At 36.3% G+C, this 21,772-nt stretch overlaps 1 protein-coding gene and 1 pseudogene across 2 annotated transcripts; one reads left to right on the top strand and one right to left on the bottom strand.

Annotated features, from left to right (window-relative positions):
• The first annotated feature begins 363 nt into the window (after window positions 1–363).
• On the top strand, window positions 364–12,254 carry pdrg1 (p53 and DNA-damage regulated 1). Of its 2 annotated transcripts, XM_028811830.2 has the most exons (5): window positions 377–675; window positions 751–823; window positions 9,907–9,981; window positions 11,368–11,448; window positions 11,811–12,254. In XM_028811830.2, exons 1-5 carry the CDS (start codon window positions 595–597, stop codon window positions 11,897–11,899), a joined length of 399 nt encoding a protein of 132 aa, XP_028667663.1. In that variant the 5' UTR covers window positions 377–594; the 3' UTR covers window positions 11,900–12,254. The 2 variants fall into 2 exon arrangements, with proteins under 2 accessions (XP_051788802.1, XP_028667663.1); XM_051932842.1 differs by lacking the exon at window positions 9,907–9,981 and having other exon boundaries at window positions 364–675.
• A 1,360-nt stretch (window positions 12,255–13,614) lies between these two features.
• Window positions 13,615–21,772, bottom strand: part of LOC114659375 (probable tubulin polyglutamylase TTLL9) — a 28,003-nt pseudogene continuing 19,845 nt past the window's right edge.

The raw sequence follows: 21,772 nt of genomic DNA, 5'->3' as shown, positions 1-21,772 counted from the left end.
AATTCCATGGCTTGTTGCTGCTCTCATTCTGCCACAGCACACAATTCCAAAACTGTTGATTTTTCTGTTTTTTTCTAAGAGCAAAATGTTTTGGTGACCCGAGACATCAGCCTTACCGAGACCTCCACCCTTCTTTATTTCCACATATTGTATGATGGGCACAGGTGTGCTGGTCGTGTTTTGTGTCTCATTATTGTTTGGCTGCTAATTAAGGAAAAAGAAACAACAAAGGGGCCTGAGTGAAGTTAATTAAAACTAAGGCAAAGGAAGTTAATTAACAGCTAAAACGGGTCACTAATTAAGAAGATGGTTAGAATGAAAACCTGCAGCCAATGCGGCCCTCCAGGACAGGAATTTGACACCCTTGGTTTAAGCAGTCAGAAACGCCAATGAGAATGAGCTTAAAATCACAATGGCGTCGAAGTCCATCTTCTATTTGAGTTCATTTATCGTTCCAGTAGGTGGCAGCATTACATCTTTTCTGGTGAAACTGAAAGCGATCGGTTGTTTTTGGCCGAGCAACGAAGATCGGTCTTCGGAACAGAAAGCAGTGGGGTGTGTGTTACCACACGGAGCCAGAACACCACTACAGTCATGGTGGATCAGCAAACGGTGTTGCAGTTCTTAACTGAAGTGGAGGAAGCGGCGGAAGAAGTATTGGCTGATAAACAGCAGGTATATCTACTGTAGATGTCATAATGGTAGCGATGATAATAACTCTAATTTACGGAGTTTTTTTATTCTCCGTAGATGATCGACTTGGATAAAAAGAGGAATCGTAACAGAGAAGCACTAAGAGTCCTGCAGAATGACGGAGAATCCAGTAAGTCCAAGATTAGCTTCTCTCTTGTTTTACAACAAGCGGCATCGTTTAGAATATGTCTAATGTAGAAGGCATAGCACTGTGTATGGAGACCGCCAACAGTCCAGTTTCCGAAAAGCCGCTAAATGGCAGCCAAGATGCTAAAATACAAACTTCGGGGACATTTAGCTTTTTTAGTGGGATGATCCAGTCGTCTCGCATCGGCTTTTCTCAGGTCGCTTTGTTAGATTTTTTTCCCCCTGAATGTTTAACCAAGTTTAGAATTTGACTTAATTAAAGAATGCATTGGTTTAATGTAGTTTTATTTAGTACATGGCGAAAAATAAACTTTTGCTAATCAAATTTACGAACAAAAAGCCTTGTTAAATTGATACGTCAAAATATATATGATGGTCTCGCTGTAATGTCATTTTGAAACACTGTTCTGCCAAAATGAGTTCGATAAACAGTTGAAGCGTATAATGTAATTATTACCTTGAGAATGTTGTGTAAAATAATATTTCTGAGTTCTAAAGTATGTTTCTGTCCACCCAACGAACCATAAAATACATAATACAGTATGCAGTGTTGTGGAAGTTCACACCTCACAAGAACTAGCTCAAAGTTAAGTCCACACGGATTAAAGTGAATACATTCACGTTCATAGTTCACCATTTAAATTTTGAACTAATTCATGTCCAGTTCATTTGTATTTTTTAAGGAGTGAGAGTAAATGACCCATGAGTTTACTTTTTTTTCAGTTCTGCATGGCTTATATTACAGTGTTCTTGAATAAAATACAATAATTATGAAGACTTTATTTAAATACACTTTATTGAGTTCTACTCGGCAACAAACACGTATAACCATATGCTAATACCCCCCTGGTCAAAAAAGAAATTAAATAGAGCAGTAATTTATATGTATACTTGCATCTATTTCCAACCGTGTGACACACATGGTGACTGTGGAATCAGCAGGTAGGTGAACTAACCAATTACACTGTCGGTCAAAATTCTTGTCACATATTGCATGTCCAATGGGGAAAAATATAAAGTGGTGTCGCGAAGTACAATGTTTTCCTAAAAGCGAAAGCAGAGCTTTACTTCAGAGTGCTCGTGTCAGTGGAGGTACACCTTAAGCACAAGCAGGCAAACACAGACAGTGCTTATTTGATTTTACGTTATTTTTTTCAGAATACAAATAAATGGCAAAAAATCAGTCTGAAATATTCGTAAAGATCCACTATTTGTGCTTATCCGAATACCCCTACATTACAGGGTAAGGCAAAACGTTTAATCTAGACCTAAACCAGATCCAGAATGTCACATAAAACTGATCTAGTTCACGTTCTTCACTTGCAAATATGTTAAGTTCACCGTTCTTAGAAAAATGAGCTTGTTCAATGAACGCGTTCTTTTGAATTAGTTCATGCACAACACTGGTATTATTACTTAACAGCACGATTGCAGCTCTGTATGTAAATTGGGGAAAGTGCAGTAATAAATGAACTGACAGATTTGATCACATGCTTTCATTAAAACATTTACATATTTTATATATTTTTCAAAATACATTTAAATGTAATTTTTTTGACTGTCGCCTTTAAAGGCAACTTAAAACATTTGTGATACAGTTGGTTACATTTCTTTTGGGTTTCCATGTGGAGCACAGACAGGTCAAGTGACTTGCTCAGGTCCTGCAGTGTCAGTAGTGGGATTTCAACCCACAATCTCAGGGTCTGATGTCCAGTGCCTTAACCACTATGCCACACTGTCTTTCTTGACTTAGGCTTTTATGATATATGCCTGAAAATATATATTAACATTTTCTATACATAATGTAGTAGTAGTGCTACTATCCTTGCATGTGCAGAGCATGGTATAATTCATAGTTGCATGTCAAATCAATGACAACACATCACCGATATAGTGCCAAATAATCACAGGTACAATCAGCTGGTCAATTATGTATAGTAACTTTAATTTCATTCACTGTAATTTTTTTTTTATTTGTGAAACCTAAAAGTTGCAGCAATTACTTTTATATTTTGGGAATATCTGTCAATTATATAAAAAAAAAAAAATCTTGCGACGAGATGACTTTTTTTGAAGAGATTTTTTTCAAGTCCCACAAGACTTTGGTCATGAGATTTTTTTTCCAAGTCATGCCCTCCTTTCAGCCATATTCAACCATGCACACAGTACTCATTCGTGTGAATACTTTTGTGAGACACAGTTCTTGCTCTCTCAGCTCTTAAACTTTAACGCTTTCTTCACTTTATGTTCCCAATTAAAGAAGACATATTATGTCCAAATCTTATTGAAGAATTTCATCACGAAGAGTTACCAACAGTAAAAATGAGTACACAGGCAATCCTAGTACTGAGAAATGATGAGGTCAAACAAATCAATACCAAAAATGTTGATCTGTTACACGGCAGATTGGTTAAATGTGTATCAATAAACTATGCTGAAACAGTTGGTGGTGATCGTGCAGAACATGAAAACATCAACTTACAATATCCCGAAGAATAAGTAAAACTGTTATCACCATCCGATCTTCCACCATAGAAATTACTGTAGAAAGAAGGATGTATCCAAGAAAGGTAATGTAGTAAATCTTCCGCGGTTAACATGAGACAACAAAGGAGATCTTGATATGTCATTCGTATTAAAACATTAACAGTTTCCCGTTAGAATAGTTTGCTAACAAATCTCAGAGCCAAACTTTCGAAAAAGTTGTTCTGTTTCTTTCTCTTGATTAAGTAAAATTCAATCATGGGCAGTTATACGTTGCATTGTCACAATGAAAGTTCAAACACAGATTCAAACTTCAGTGTGATATTGACGAAAATTTAATTAAAAAATTGTTTTTACTGAAGTTTCACAGTAAAAGTTTAAGTTTTTAAAAAGTATTTGCTTTTTAATTTCGAAGCCAACCAGAACAAAATCATATTACTCAACAAATAACTAACGCAACATGAAACATAATTTACTTTCAAATTATTAAGTTTTACTATTTTTTAATATGGTTAATTACTCGCTGTAATGTAAAATAGTTCTATTATACATATGTAACAATTCCCATGAAAATAAAAATGTGTTTAAATTGTACATCTGCATCCCCATACGTGATCGGCAGAACCGCAAAGAGGCTAGCGTGTAGCACAGGCACGGGGGTTGGCAAGTGAAGTGAGCAGGGGGCAGAGCCCCCTAGTTTAACAAGAGAATAATTGACTGGTATAGACTAGACAGGAAGCCATGCCTCTTGTAAGTGCAAATGACTAGTATCCATATAACCGCAGTGCTTACAACATTTTAACACCTTTCAAAAAAGTGGCGAGGACATACTATAATGTAAATTATATTTTCCCTACGTGAAACATTTAAAATGTTTTCAAAAAGTGGTGTGGACATATTATAGTATAAATTATACCTATCCCACATGACAGTTTTCATTTGAGAGTGGCACTAGCTGGCTAATTATTTACATGCTACAGGATGTATTTGTAAATGTAAAATTGTATAGAATAAAAGCCCACAACCTTACATAGTATTATGTAATAAAGGCTAGGACCATTTACTCTCATCATGGATGTTGCCGTGTCTCCTATTATCATTCTTTCACTTTGTACAGTAGCAGACCCATTTGTTCCATCTCGCTCACTTCGTTTTTCCAAATCTGTGTTGTTAACCATCCCATTGTGCAGATTGTGTGCTTTGGGGGATAGAGCTTTTAGTGTATTGGGTTCAGCGTTATGGAATGCCCCACTTTTGGAGCATTGAAATTGTACTTAAGTTTTAACCTTGGGTATTTAATAATTGCTTTTTTGATTTTTTGTGAACAAATGTATGTATATTGTTTATTGATGTGTTTTAATGTTTTGCATTGATGTACAGTGTCCTTTGGTATCTTTAGTACTAGGGTGTTGTACCGTGTTAGCCATTATGAATGTAGAGAAAAGCCAAGCAAAATGACACCTTTTATTGGCTAACTAGAAAGATTACAATATGCAAGCTTTCGAGGCAACTCAGGCCCCTTCTTCAGAGGTATTACAGAGGATTACATCTTGCCTGAAGAAGGGGCCTGAGTTGCCTCGAAAGCTTGCATATTGTAATCTTTCTAGTTAGCCAATAAAAGGTGTCATTTTGCTTGGCTTTTCTCTACTTTGGTATCTTGAAATGCGTTTTTAAATAAAATGAATTATATGTTGCCAATGACATTTTCAGAAAATGTTTAAATCAAAATTATTCTTGCCATTGTTAATTTTTTGAAAGGAAAAAACTTCTAAATTTATGAGTAAAAATTTTCAGTTTGAAATAAAAAAAAATGTATTTATTCAAAGGTTTTTTGTATTGAAAGTCACCAGTCTTTTATGCAAAGAAGTAATATGCCTAAGTTGTATCTAAATGTTTACTGGAATCATAGACTACTAAAATGTTTTTTGTTCTAATAATTTTTTTTACCTTTTTTCACACTAAAGCTAGGCATGTAAATGTTTGATTAGTTAAGTCCTTATTTTGTTCATGTGGTAATCATGACTACAAATTGCTATGCATCCAAACTGCTAACAAAAGCAGACTGTATTCTTTGACATGTCTGGCAGCACAAACCACCTTGCTGCCTCTGGCATTTGTTTATGTATATTGGTGACATTAGTGACCACTGCATTAATAGCAAAACCACCTACTATGATGTGCTGTGCATTCATTTTATTTTTGTATTTATTTATCTTTTTACATTTTGGAAGACCACAAGTAACTGTTTGTTTGTTTCTGAAAATAGACATGTGATCATGTCTCTGTTGTGAAAATTGATGAAACTAGATGGAATGGGAGTATTTACTGTAACAAAACACAAAAAAAAAGTGCAATACAGCTATGTCATTTGCTTGGATATAAAAAGATAACAGAAGAAAGAGGGTTGTCTTTACACATTTTATAAAAGAGAAAAACAGAATTTAAAAGTAAGAAATGTTATATTGCAGGAACACTGAATTAAACATCATTTTACAACTTAACATTTTCCACTTAATTTTGTGTTTTACAATGAAATACATTATTATTGGATGATTTATAGACTAGTGCTTTTATCGATGGATGTACAGCTCTATGAAAAAGTTTGGGAAGCCCTCTCAGCCTGCATAATAATTTACTCTACTTTCAACAAAAAAGATAACAGTGGTATGTCTTTCATTTCCTAAGAACATCTGAGTACTGGGGTGTTTTCCAAACAAAGATTTTTAGTGAAGTAGTATTTAGTTGTATGAAATTAAATCAAATGTGATAAACTGGCTATGCATAAATTTGGGTACCCTTGTAATTTTGCTGATTTGAATGCATGTAACTGCTCAATACTGATTACTTGCAACACCAAATCTGTTGGATTAGCTCATTAAGCCTTGAACTTCATAGACAGTTGTGTCCAATCACAAGAAAAGGTATTTAAGGTGGTCAATTGCAAGTTGTGCTTCCCTTTGACTCTCCTCTGAAGAGTGACAGCATGGGATCCTCAAAGCAACTCTCAGAAGATCTTAAAACAAAGATTGTTCAGTATCGTGGTTTATGGGACGGCTACAAAAAGCTATCTCAGAGGTTTAAACTGTCAGTTTCAACTGTAAGAAATGTAATCGGGAAATGGAAGGCCACAGGCACAGTTGCTGTTAAAACCAGGTCTGGCAGGCCATGAAAAATACAGGAGCGGCATATGCGCAGGATTGTGAGAATGGTTACAGACAACCCACAGATCACCTCCAAAGACCTGCAAGAACATCTTGCTGCATGCAGATGGTGTATCCGTATATTCTACAATTCAGATCAATTTGCACAAAGAACATCTGTATGGCAGGGTGATGGGAAAGAAGCCCTTTCTGCACTCGTGCCACAAAAAGAGTCGCTTGTTGTATGCAAATGCTCATTTAGACAAGCCAGATTCATTTTGGAACAAAGTGCTTTGGACTGATGAGACACAAATAGAGTTATTTGGACATAACAAAAAGCGCTTTGCATGGCGAAAGACGAAAACCACATTCCAAGAAAAACACCTGCTACCTGCTGTCAAATTTGGTGGAAGTTGCATCATGCTGTGGGGCTGTGTGGCTAGTTCAGGGAGTGGGGCACTTGTTAAAGTCAAGGGTCGGATGATTTCAACCCAGTATCAACAAATTCTTCAGTATGATGTTCAAGCATTAGTCACAAAGTTGAAGTTGTGCAGAGGTTGGATATTCCAACAAGACAATGACCCAAAACACAGTTCGAAATCTACAAAGGCATTCACGCAGAGTACAGTGTTTTGGAATGGCCATCACAGTCCCCTGACTTGAATAACATGAAAAGCTATGGGATGATTTGAAGCAGGCTGTCCATGCTCGGCAGCCATCAAATTTAACTGAACTGGAGAGATTTTGTATGCAAGATTTTTTTGTATGGTCAAAAATACCTCCATTCAGAATCCAGACACTCATCAAAGGCTATAGGAGGTGTCTAGAGGCTGTTATATTTGCAAAAGGAGGCTCAACTAAGTATTGCTGTAATGTCTGTGTTGGGGTGCGCAAATTTATGCACCTGTCTAATTTTGTTATGATGCATATTGCATATTTTCTGTTAATCAAATAAGCTTGATTAACAGAAAAAAAAATCCAAAGAATTAAGAGGGGTTCCCAAACATTTCCATATGACTGTAGCTTATTTGGGATATGCCTGTAAAAAATCCACAGTACTCTCTCTGTATGTGGGGCAATATTACTACTTCAGCCAACTATAATTGTTTGTGTTACTTAGTCCATGTTTGTAGTGATGGCCAAAAAAGTTTTCCATCACGTGTTTTTTATGAATAATGAAGATAAAGTTCCTGTTGCAGGGAAGTTCAAATGAATCCAATGCTGAGAGAGAGGGATTGGGAGCATGCCAAGACTGAACTGCAAAAAAAAAAAAAAAAATGTATTCGTGTCACATATTCTAAATGTCAGTTATTCAACATTCCAGACACTTTTTTTTTCGATAAAGTATTGTTAAATAAGCCACTTCAGGAAAACCCTGTCTTGCACAAAAGAGAAGCATGTTCAAACAATACTGAAAAGGTGAATTGAACTTCTGCTTATTAAAGTACTTCGGATATTTACAGATTGTATACTTTCCATGTGATAAAGAAAAACAAGTACAAACATTAACTTTTAATCTCTGAATGTAGTCTCTCCTACCGTGCTGTGCGATGTTGGCATGCTGCAGCGTGCCACGATTGTCAAAAAGTAAGCATTACTGGGCAGGACTTCTGACCAAGGAATAATATCGACGAGGTGGATCTTCAGTTTTTGGTCACAAGGGAATTTTCCAGAAGTAATTTAACTATTTTAGCAAAAATACATGTGTTTTAATATGTTTTGAGCATGTAATATGTTTTGAGCAAGTATCTGACATTTGGATGATGAGACATGAGTAATTAAGATTTTTTTTTTTTTTTTTTTATGGACATTGATATTTTTTGTCATTGTTTGGTTTAGTCCCCATTGAAGTCTTTTGTAACAGATGAGAAAAAATCATTTTTGGGTGGAGTGTTTCTTTAAGGAAGGTAATATGAACATCAGTTGCAAAAAATAAAAAAACAACTTTCTTCCCACAAACATCAGACCAAATATTTGCTAACTTAAGATAATTAATTGGTATAAGTACCATATTAATATCACTTCAGTTTGTAGCCCGGAGAAAGACATGTTTTTTGGGCAGAAGGTTGAACTTCTGTTTGCAACAAGTTAGACTGTTTGAAGAATTCCTTGGAATTTAAGTACTAAAGAGCAGAGAACATTATTTCTTTAATATTGGTAAAGTGCAAATGTTGGTCTATATTGTGGTAGAATTTGTGTTTCATTTTTTTGCCATTTTGCAGATGGCATAGTGCTTCATGTTAGAGGTGTGTAAGCTGTATTTACTAAGTAGCTGAAAACATTTAATAATAGTTTCCACATTACCAATGATTATTTTGAAATCTCACACAAGCTCAATTTTCAGTTCTATAGGTATATGTCCAAAATATACTAGTTTCCCAAAAAAAAAAAAAATTTGCATCCAAATAATGAAGCGATTAAAAAAAATAAATAAATAAACCCACACCATCTTTATTCTTTTTATAGTAACAATTTTTTTCATTTCCACCAATGCATAGTGATGTTTAATATAATTAAAACCAAAACATTAACAAGACATGCATCACATTTTTAAAAATTTTCATGACAAAAAAATCAGTAATGCCAGTAAAGGTATATTAATAGACTTGATAAAAGCAATGTCTGGGAACCCTGGCTCAATTATTCATGCATTCGTATACTGAATAAGGCAGATGAGGCACCACTCCAGTTGTTATTCTGTAACGGTGTTGTGAATTACCAGCATAGTCCATGTGTCCTTCGAGTCTGTTGGACATAGCCTAAATACGTTTGTTTTCCTGAGTGTTCTAAATGAACTCGATCACCTAATTATAGATCTATTCAGTATTAATGTCTAATTAGTTGAAAATTTAATGTCTTTAGTTGAAAATTTAATGTCTTTCACAATATTTAAATAGGAAAAGACATTACAGGGTTGTACATCGAGGTTAATTTATAAGTATTAGAAAATGGTGGCATTAGTTTTATGTTTGTCTTGATTTTACACTTGTGTGCCCTAGTAACGCATTTTAACATGTGACAGACTTTTTAAGTAGCACTGTTAGGACTTAAGTGTTTAATAAAACAGATATTGTGTTTGAATTTGTTAAACAGATTTAATAACCAATAAAAATATTATTACATTGAAAAAGAAATAGAAAATCAGGCTAATTCATTTTTAGCATTAGTTCACCATTTTGTTTTATTCAAGTTGGAAGTTATAGTTGAGGTGCTGAGGAGTTGTGGGTAGTTTGTCAGTAGCTTTGCAGTGAAGAACTATGATACTACAAATATTAAATTGCTCATTCTACAAGTAAACAAATAATAGCTTGAGTTTGTTTTGTCTTTTTTCCACCCAAAATTTCACCATCCTTATATGGGGAGAACAAAAAAAATTACTTTAAGCTGGGGGTTTATGCAGTTTGCTTATTGCCGTCTAATGTGTAAAACTTGTCTTTTATAGGTAAGGTAAAGATGTGCTTTGGCAATATGTTTATAAAATTACCAAAAGAAAAGGCAATTGAAATGATAAAGAAAGGTTGGTATGTGTTACTTTTTAAATGTATGTTTATCTGTGTGTGTGCTTTTTATAAGAAATGGGGATAAGGCTGTGTTGGAGGCTTGGAAAATGTCCATAGTTTGGTTTCCACTACACTTTTTGGTGTTTACTGTGGTGTTTTTTGCAAGATCATTCATACGTACAGTATATTTAACCTACTTAATTGATTATCATTATTACTATTTTGCATAGTGCTAGTTTGAGTAATTTAAAAAAAACAAGAAAATAACCATTTTTTTGTCATGTCATTAATAATAATTAAATATTACCCTCACAGATAAATGCAATATGCAGTACCTGAACATATTCCTACTTTGAGGTGCTTAGAAATCAAACCAAAAATTGCTGAGGCATGCTATACTTGATTACCTTATGTGCCGTGAAGCACTTTAGAATTTTATCTACATTGATGCCCCAAAACTGAGTAATAGAGATAAAAAATACAGCAGCTTATTCAGAATACATTTATTTTTTGCAGGTTTACAAACCCACATTTTACTTTTTAAACCATTATTTTAATGAAGCTTATACTGCATTGTATAATATGGGTACAGTGTGAGTATCTGGTAACAGTGCAGCACATTGATAAGCTGAGGCAAAGTAAACTAGGTTGCCAGTGCAGTAAAATACAGTAGTAATAAGTCAGAGTCCTTCTTTTTTTTTTTTTTCTTTTTACAAACATGCAGTGTACAAAATATATATTCCCAGTTGTTTAATGGGCATCTTGGGAGCAATGTCAAGATGAAACAATGAAATAAAGTTGCAGAGGCATTCTGTTTACAAAAACACAAACATGAAATAGACTGAAAAGTTAAAATATACCTTCTACACGTTAAAATTGTACAGTTGTTTAATGGGCATCTTGGGAGCAATGTCAAGATGAAACAATGAAATAAAGTTGCAGAGGCATTCTGTTTACAAAAACACAAACATGAAATAGACTGAAAAGTTAAAATATACCTTCTACACGTTAAAATTGTACAATCACAGTTTTGGACCAGCTTGTGTGAAACTGCATGCCATAACAAAGTTACAGTTGTGTCACTAACTGAACTCGAGGGTATGATGTAAAATGTAATACCTGGAACAAGTCCTGTAAAGTAGTAAAAATGTTGACAGGCCTTACTGAAAGTATGTACAGTATTTAATTAGATACCAATTTTCATTGCATGAAATTCACAAAGCATTAAGTGTAGTGTGGAAAATGGTTATGGATTTTCATTATTTATATATTTTTGTGCAGCGGTGGTGGAAAACATTGTAGCAAGAAAGAGAGTAATGTTGTCATAATGTAATCTTCAGTGCATTAATGTTAACAGTGGTAAACAATCAAGATTAATGATTTTATCTGTTCCCCCTTTCTAGATCAGCAGCAGCTTGAACAAGAGATAAATACTTTGCAAAATCAATTGACAGCAAAAGTAAACCACCTAAATGATTTACAAGGTACGCAAAAAGGTTGATTGGTGTAGAGGATTAATTCAGAATTGGAGTGGTAAAGTCGAGTCATTGTAAGTGACAGCTGGCATTCAATAAAACAAGGTAAACTATTACCACCATTGTTTCTATAAATAATGGGGTAAGTTTATTATCATAGGCTAAGTAAGTGACACCATCTCCTGTTTTGGGGGCGAACAAACGCTGTGCTGGCTCCTCGGAGATCTTGACTGTAATAAACAACTTTTTGTTAAAGTACATCAGGTGGTTCTTTTAAAGCTAGAATGAGATGAGAAATTAAGAGGGATGTGATGACTGGTTACCACTTGTCGCAAAATGATTTAACATTTCACTTTGTTTTCTATTTCAAGGAAAACCAGAACTTAAAGGATTTAATCTCGTTCCACTAACAAAAGATGAGATGCAGGCTGTAGCAAAGGTGTTCCAAAGAAGTTCTTAATTTTTTTAAGAACAGATCTGCTTGAAGAAGAACTTTTGGGGTTAGGCTATTTTTATTGTAACAGTATTTGTCAGAAATTACTAAAATTATTTAAAAACGAGAGATGTAAATGTCTGTTTATTTGAGATGGGTTTGTTCAGAACACTGAAAAATGTATTTTTGATTGATGTATATATGGAAAGTTTCATGTGTAATATACAAAAGGAGAGAAATGGTATAGAGATAAAAGTACATATTTTAATAAATCGGATATAATTTGCATACAAGATCATAAAAATGGATGTTAACATTCTTTCAGAATGCTATTTTTTGATTTACTACAAACTCCAATAAAGTAAGGATTTTGATTTCTGTACTAATTGTTTTTCCGAATTTTTACATCTAACATTTTAGAAGAGTTTTAATTGTCTGAGATCCTGTGTGTCAAACTTTACTTGGTACATACAATTACGTCAATGCCTTGTTCTTGATTGTACATCTTTCCCAAAATTAGGTGCCTTTAAAAATGCTCCTCAAATTTATATTAATATACTACAGCACATTCAGAACTTTTTTTCTTCCATTTGCTTAATAATGTAACTGTTTAGACCTCTAATCTGTATCCATACTGAACAAATAGAAATTGCACATACATTTGTAAAAATGAATAATCAACTCTTATAAAACAGCACATATAATAAAAGTCCAAATCTGGCAAACTACCGCTACTGTAGTTGCTCAAAACAAGTTCTTTTTATGTAATACTGTACTAAGATCGAGCATATGTTTAAGTGATGATGTAAGAGGAGCAGCCCATTGAAGTTTTAGCATTTTAGTTCAAGTTCCTATTTTTCTTAAGTAATTTTACAGTATGTAATACAATGCACCTTGTTGACAGTTTGAGAAGTGAAATGTCTTCCATTGAGCAAGTTAAGTTAATGAGCAAGGGTGTCCTTTCCAATAGAACTGTTTTATGAACTAAGATGCCTGATTTTATGCTGAAGGTTAGAATGAACTAAGTACACTTGAGTTTGAAAGGTTCAGTCAATATCAAAAATCGTACCTCCACTAGTGACACCTTACAAGTCCTTTTTTTGCAACTTCTAATTATAAGGGTAACAAAATATACATTTTGTTATTGATTAACAAGACTAGAGAGTAAAATGCTGCTTGTTTTCTCTTTATTTAAAATATATATTTGTGCCATTTACATGTTAAGCCATTATCTTATTAATTTCAATAATTCTTTAGAAATTAAAAAGAATTATCATAAAAACAGTCCTCCTTACGGCACCTTTTTTTCTTTCCATTGGGCAACGTGTTGCTCTACCTGAATCTGCAAAAAATAAGCAAAATTTCATGTCAGGACCCAGAAGAAATCCATGGTGAGATGAAAATCTGCTAATGTAATTGCCATTTTTTTTTACATGTAACAAACATCCTGTACGTCTCTGTAAAGGTGTAATCAATGGCAGCAGTACATGTTTATATAAATTAAATCCCAATTGTCTGCTCTTTTAAACCCTGGGTCATCCTGCAGTCACTATCAATTGTGAACTTTGTGATCACACTATGTGTACTGTTTACTGTATTCTGTTTCTTACAATGAAAGTTGTAAATGCTTTAAATTATTACCATTGAATGATAAACCAAATGACAGTGTATGAACTTAGATTCATAAATATGCATAGGCCTGTATAATATTACCTTTTTCAGATTTCTTCAGGCTAGAGACTTTAGTCATGTACTCTTCCATCCTTGGATAAACTGAATAGCTGTTTTAGCTGCTGCTTCCTATCATTCACACAACCTGCAGTATTTAAAGAAAAATAAAATATAGCCGAAGTTTAATAACAATAAAATAAAGATTGCCTTTACTTAAGAACCTGTTTAAAACATCACCATAGTCATTTGCAAGCCTGCTTAATCTGATATTGGGCTGTGGAGGACTGGACATAGAAGGAATCAGCCCAGGCCCACAGACCCACACGTCATGGGGGACAACTTGGAATTGCAAACGAACCTAACCTGCATGTGTTTTGGGGATGTAGGAGAAACCCCACAAAGCCACCAGGAGGCTTCATCTGTAAAAGTGTGTCGCGACTAGCCAACGTGCTACTGTGCCACCCGGTTTCAGAATCGATAAAACATAATAATGTCCCTTATTTGGTACAATGGTTCAGAAAGTAAAATCATAAGCAAAGTGTTCTTTGTCATTTAGGAAATTAAAATTTTCATAAAATAAACATCCATACTCTTATTTAGAAAGACACTGAACTGTACCTATTGTGATTTTTGTGACTGTATTGCTTTACAATTTTTTCCTCCTCACACTTGATTTTGGCAGGAAGCTGTCATTATCTCCACTACTTACCTAAGTGTGTGTTTTCCAAAAAACTTGAATATCCCAAAGGCACCAAGCTAGAAATATCTTTGTAGACTGGTCCATTATTCCAGATCAGGTCAAACCCACCAACCTGCTTCTCTTTTCCGGTCAGCCTAAGAACTCATAATGATACACAGAATGGAAACAAAAGCACAGAGACAAATGGGTTTGAACAGAATATTTTAAAACAGTTAACAAGATGTCTCAATGTTGCCTTTATTACTTGCTCCTGGGACAATAACTGATGACACACTCAGAAGCTTCACATCATGCAGACCAATAGAAGAACTTCCTGACCTATGTGGATGGTTAGAGCTTCTAAGCAGCAAAAATGGTGAGTTTGTGTATCACACACATCAGGCTGCGCTCTCTACGGTTACATAAAGGTTAGTTTACACATTGGAAACTGTTATTCTTGCTTAAATACAAACTGCTTTCAAGTAGTGGGAAGCTGACTGAACCAGACCTCTGGAGGCATAGCTAGGCAAATTCATGTTCTGCATCACGTGCCAACGTATTATTGTACTTTGTAGTATTCATTAAAAAGAAAAAACTGACTGAATTGAATGACAGTTTACTGACCTTCTTTCCATGTCCACGATGTGCAAGATATCCTCTAGGAGACGACACTTCAACCCGTAGTCTTCTATGTTAGTGGCGTTGAGTGAAGGGGAAGAGTTTACCTCAATCAGCCATCTGGAATAGATGTTTTATTAAGCATTTTCAGAGTAATCTGCAAGCATCACCATTCTTCCAATGATCCATCCATTTTCAGAACCATTTTATTACACATTAGGTGCAATAGCAACAGGAGCAAGGCAAGATCCAACCCAGCCTGGGAAACACACACTTTTAACTTGCCAAGTAAGAGTCTTCGGTCATCCAAAATGCGGGTTTGGATTAGGGTGAATATCCACAGGAATAGTGGTAAAAGGAGCTCCAAGCAGTCAGTGAACCGAGTGGAATTTAGGAAGCAAAAATCTGGTGAACACTGCAAGTACTCTGCTCCCCAAATCTGAATACAATCTGTAGTGGAATGTCTGTCTGTATATCCCCTATGCAATCCTACCCCTTTTGACAAATTTGGGCCAAATGTGTGGGGACAAGACAGACTACTGTGGAACCCAAAATTTTGAACCTGGTGTGTCCCAGTGTGTATGTTTCCTGTGTACTACAGTATTGACTGTGAAACATCTGAACAAATGGAAGTGAGACTAGCAGACAGAATGACCAGAGCTCAACATTACTTACCTGTCCCACATGCTGCTTCTACCTACTGTAATATAACTAGGTGTGTTGTCCATTTATGTCGGGGGTGGAGTGCAGTTCCACTCAAAGAAGAATTAAAGTGTCGTTGTTTCACTCCCGTTTTGTTATCTTCATTATTTAAGCACTATCACCCGTTCACCTTTGAACTAATAGGACGAGTCTGACATGACATCTTTTATGGTTACAACCAAGCAAGGAGTTAAAGCACTTCTGGAGTCCAGTCTGACCCAAAAAGACCAAACTGCTCAACTCACGGGAGCAGAGACACTGATAAGAGAGGCAGTGGGGACGACATATGTGACAGCAAGAACAACAGTGTCGCCATTTAGGAAACACATAAACCTTTGTTTTCTCCCCTTAACATATTCTACAATTAAACCCAGGCAATGCTGAGTACTTTGACTAATAAAAAAAGCTCCTGTAGAGTATTGGAAGTAATAGAATAAAAGTTCTCCAATAAAAATTCTACAACTTATAAAATTTAAACTGAATTTATATTCATCGCAGATCAAACAGCTATTATTAATGTGCTTGTATTTGTAGAAGATAGGGCATGCAAAGAATGAAAATGTGAGAGAAGTAGAAATAGTCCATGAATTCTCCATTTCTCTTAATTGGTGAGGCACGTCCATACGGAAAAGGAATTTTACGTTCCACTTTTAAATACGTTCTGCTATGGTACTGCAGTATCAGACATAGACTAACTTCGAAAACATTTCAGTACTTTTCAGTTATAGCGCAAACTTATAATTGGCTTTTCATTCATAAAACCCCCAGTACTGCAGTGAAATGCACAAATATGAATTTACATAAAATGCTGTAGTGTAAAGTATTTAGAGAATTCTGCAGTAAGAAATCAAACACTTCATGGTTATACAGCTTTGTGTACGAACCTCATTTTGTCAGATGCACGTTGCATCTGGGGAGTGATTTGCTTGCCTAGTATGTGTGCAAATATCCTTCATGAAGTGACTGTTACATCAGACAATTTAGTGCAGACACAATAAAAAAAATATTCCAGGCAATCAATTAACTTTCCTGTATTTTAACTAAAAAAAATGTTCTGGGCAGCATTGTGGAGCAGCACTTTTTTCCCATTGATTCAAAGTTCTGGGTCCCGATCCTGGCCTGAGCAGTAGGCCCATTCTTCCAATGTCTGCGCGAGTTGTTGCTGAACATTTGTTTGGGTTAACTGGCAACTCTAAAGTGGCCCTGCATATGTATGTAGTAGGAATGACCCCAAAGGTGGACCAATGTCCCATCTTGTACCCATTGTTGCCGGAATAGGCTGTGGCCCCAACTATGCTGAACTAGTCTGAGTAGGTTTTGATGATGGATATCTGGGCGGATGGACAAATATTCTGCTTTGTTGCAAAGGCAACTTTTGTAAGGAGCACTGTCTGCTTCTGCAATAAAAAGGACCAATATTAGTAAGAAGAAAACAGTAAAGGGGCAGATGTCAGCTGTTTCCCAACAAGACAGATTGCATGACCTTACAATTAAGACTTTTCAGATATTAAGAAGATCCCGCCGGAAATACTTTCATAATAGACTAACAGCTACCATTATGGTATGAACATTTAAGCTTATTGCATCATTGCTCAACTGAGAGGTCTCCTAAGTAGGGATGCCATACCAAGGACAGCCAGGTATACCTTGATACTGCTGACCCTTGCATATCTTGGAGATGGTGAGGTAATTACTAAGACAAGTACCATTTTGGAAAATGCTGGAAGACATCCTGAGGGAGATTTTAAAAGAGCATGCAAAGATGCCTACACATTTTTTTCTAAAACTGTTGTCTTTGTCTGTAGTGATACAAGCTTTATATTATACATAATCACATATTGTGCTGGTGTGATGTACCCGACGTGGTATCTTACGGTTTCAGGTTCTCGTCTAGCAGGATGTCATATCCATAAAGCTCAAAGCAGTGTTTGTCATTGATGATGATCTTTTGCACACTCTGCAGGCTCCTTACAATGATGGCATCCATGTCCTTGAAGACTGTTTCTACAACTTCCATGCCATGCTTTGCACCAAGGTAACGCCGGAGTTGTTGTATCTGCCATTTGCAACCCTGAAAAAAGGGCAGAGATCATCATGGTTGAGTTACATAATTGACTGAGACTACTAGAGGATTGTGCCAGCTTGGGCAATGCTCAAGTTTATTGAAAATATGCTGAGTGACTGCAAACAAAGCCTTAACAACAAATGCAGCTGGTCTTCTTCTACGGTTATATTAGCTTAAGTATTTTGAACATGGCAGAAAGGTTAACCCTACTGACACCTAGATTGAGCATCCTTGGCTTGAACCGCACATCCGTGTTTGGATTTTGTGGGTTCTTCCTGATGTCCACATCCACATTGATTTGCTTGTTAGATTACTTGGCAATTCCAAATTTGACCTGTATTAAGTGTGCAGGTGAGTATATTATGACAAGGCGGCACGGTGGTGCAGTGGTAGTGCTGCTGCCTCGCAGTAAGGAGACTTAGGTTCGCTTCCCGGGTCCTCCCTGCGTGGAGTTTGCATGTTCTCCCCGTGTCTGTGTGAGTTTCCTCCGGGTGCTCCGGTTTCCTTCCACTGTCCAAAGACATGCAGGTTAGGTGCATTGGCGATCCTAAATTGTCCCTAATGTGTGCTTGGTGGGTGGGTGTGTGCCCTGCGGTGGGCTGGTGCCCTGCCCGGGATTTGTTCCTGCCTTGCGCCCTGTGTTGGTTAGGATTGGCTCCAACAGACCCCCATGACCCTGTAGTTAGGATATAGCAGGTTGGATAATGGATGGATAGATATTATGACAAACAGAAACCTCCTTATATTATGATAGACAACAGCCCTCTCTCAGTTACACACCACAATGACTAAAAAGGAAGAAAATTACAAAAAAGAAAACTGACTTGGCAGTCCCAGTGTAGCGGTATGCAAACGTATTACTGTTGGTATAAAGGAGTCCCCGTAGCGTTTCTTGACAAACTTCTGCTGAATGATTCACTGGCTGAAAGTTCTCAGTGTGTCAGACAGATGATGTGCAGCATTGTTCATAATGGCACTCAGGTGTGTCTTTATTCTCTTCTTTGCTATGAACTCCATACAACTGTCCTATACCTGAGCCCAACCTTTTAACTAACTTGTTGATTCGGTGGGCTTCTCTTGAAGTGATGTTACCAGGCAAGCACACCACAATGAAGACAAATGCAACATGAAAAAGATGTCACTACCCACGCTAAAGGAGTGCAGTCTTCTACTAAAAAAACAGGCTACTCTGTCGTTTAGTGCAACCCGTCACTGATGTGGACCCCCAAATATCTGTATGAGTGGACCACTTCTACATTCACTTCCTGAACTGGGCACAGAGACTCCGGTGCGGCGAAAGTCAATAACCATTTTCTTATTTTTGCTGATGTTAAGATGCAGATAATTCTCTTTGCACTAAGAAAAAAAGTCCTCCACCTGACTCCTCTACTCTGTCTCAACCCCTTTAGCAATACACCACATATGTACGAAGTTCATCTCACACCCTTATGCTGCCGGGAAACACTAAATGGGTTTAAGAAAGAGTCCATTAGTACAGGCCTAATAATGCAAGAGTGTTGTAATTACATGCTGTGTACTTCATCATTCAATTTGTTTTTTGAGCTCCCTTAATCCAAGAACAACGGTGTGGGGGAGTGACAGCCATTCCAAGCAGCCTCTGACACAGGCAAGGCAGAAGAGGTGTGCCAGCTCATAACAGGTTACAGTCACACTTATTTACTGTAGACCAGTGGAGAGACCCCAGATAATGTGAAAACCTTCAGCATACAAAAGAAAACAAGAAAAAAAAAAAAGTTCAAACTCCAGTCAGACTGACCAGTCCAAAAATTCATCCAAGGGTTCTGGAGCTGTATGGCAGTAGTGCCAACTGTGCCACCCACATATGAATAATGCCTACATGAAACAGAATAAATAAAAGCAGAAAACCTTTTTTACCCAATGCAAATCTCAAACTAACAGTGAGAACCCAATGCCCCCATACATTAATAGTATTCTCTCACAGTTTGTGACCATCTTATTTTCAAGTTCATTTACCTTTTCAGGGTCATAGTCTTGGGCAGTTTTCTGAATTGCCACATTTGTCAGATGGGCATCTGCAGAGGGTTAATGATTAAGGATGATAATAAATCACTGTAGATTACTGCTTCAGCAAGTGATCAACAAAAATAAAAACCTATTGCCATGTTTTTTTGTTAAAGTACATTTTTTATAATGCCTTCATATAATGGGCATCCTCCTCAAGCATTTTATAAATATGGAAACAAAGACAATTATAAAGTGCATGTGGATTAAGTGAGTCAGCACAATAAACCTGTGGTGAAAAGTGCAGTGCCTCAGTGAAGAGGTCACAATATCTGCCTAGCACAGATTATCCATGAAGCTCAAGACCAGTACACTGTAAATGCTCGCTCATTGTTTTCCAATAAACTTGTTGCGGTATAACAGAAATCCATGTCATAACAAAAATAAAAAACAGTTTTCGGTATGGACCGGTATACCGCCCAGCACTAGATCAAACCACTGTATACCAATGCAGAAGCTTCAGTTTGTATTAACAACATTAATTCAAGCTACTTTAAACTAGAACGTGGTACCAGACAAGGATGCCCCTTGTCACCACTACTTTTTGCAATTGCCATTGAGCCACTGGCAGTTCACTGTCGAAATGCTTATGAGATAAAGGGGATTATCAGAGAAGGACTTGAACAGAAAATTTCTCTATATGCAGATGATATGGTACTGTATATATCAGACCCACAAAATACTGTGCCTACAGTCCTAACAGCACTTACAGAATTTCAAAAGATTTCTGGTCTCAGAATTAATTCGACTAAAAGTGTGATCTTTACTGTGAATTCTCAAGCACACAATATTAGATTGGACACTTTCCCTTTCATCATCGCAGATCAGTTCAAATATCTAGGGGTAATCATCACAAATAAACATAAAGGTCTTTATCAACAAAATTTTGCTGTCTGTATGGAAAAAATCAAGCAAGACTTGCATAGATGGTCAACCCTTCATCTCACTTTAGCTGGAAGAATTAACATTGTTAAGATGAATATCCTCCCTAAGCTTTTCTTTTTATTTCAAAATATTCCAATATACATCAATAAATCGTTCTTTAAGAAATTAGATTCAACCATAACCTCATTTATTTGGAATTCAAAACATCCACGTATCTAAAAAGCGACCCTACAAAGGCCAAAGGCAGAAGGTGGCCTGGCTCTACCTAACTTTCAGTTTTACTATTGGGCAGCAAACATACAACATATTAAAACCTGGACACAAACAGATGAACATACACATGCCTGGTCTGCAATAGAAATAGAATCCTGCAGTTCATCTTTATATTCCTTGCTTTGCACCCCAATAAATTCAAGTTATCGCCAATATACTAATAACCTAATTGTGCTTCATTCACTCAGAATATGGAACCAATGTAGGAAGCATTTTAAGATAGAGAATCTTTTATCTGTGGCACCTTTGCACGAGAACCACCTTTTTCAACCCTCGCAAACATATGCAATTTTTAATGTCTGGAAAACATTTGGGATTAAATCACTTAGAGATCTTTACATAGACAACGTCTTTGCATCCTACGAACAATTACATTCTAAGTTTAATTTTCCAGTAACACATTTCTTTCATTATCTTCAAATTAGAAACTTTGTTAAACAGAACCTACCCGATTTTCCTCATCTCTCACCTCCTTCTATGCTGGAAAAAATATCCATCAGTTTCAAGGACTTAGACAGCATCTCTGCAATATATAAAATTATTTTACAGTCCCTCCTTTTCAAAGATCCAAGAGGACAATGGGAAAAAGATCTCTCACTCAACATATCAGAAAAAGAGTGGAAGGAAGCAATGCAGAGAATTCACTCGAGCTCCATATGCGCAAAGCATACAACTATTCAACTAAAATCATTTATCAAGCACATCTGTCTCGCTTAAAATTGTCCAAAATGCTTCCAGGGCAAGATCCAACCTGTGAACGTTGCAATCAAGTTCCAGCCTCACTGGGTCACATGTTTTGGGCCTGCACCAAATTAACATCATTCTGGACCAAAAGTTTTAGATGCCTATCACAGCGTTGGTGTCACAATCCCTCCTAACCCATTAACAGCTGTGTTTGGTGTACTTCCAGATGGGCTTAAAGTGGAGAAGGACAAACAAACTGTGATTGCCTTTACTACACTAT

The sequence above is a fragment of the Erpetoichthys calabaricus genome, chromosome 10 (assembly GCF_900747795.2).
Source record: "Erpetoichthys calabaricus chromosome 10, fErpCal1.3, whole genome shotgun sequence".
Lineage (NCBI taxonomy): Eukaryota > Metazoa > Chordata > Cladistia > Polypteriformes > Polypteridae > Erpetoichthys > Erpetoichthys calabaricus.
Note: the sequence above shows the minus strand (reverse complement) of the source record. Positions and strands in the feature narration are given on the sequence as shown.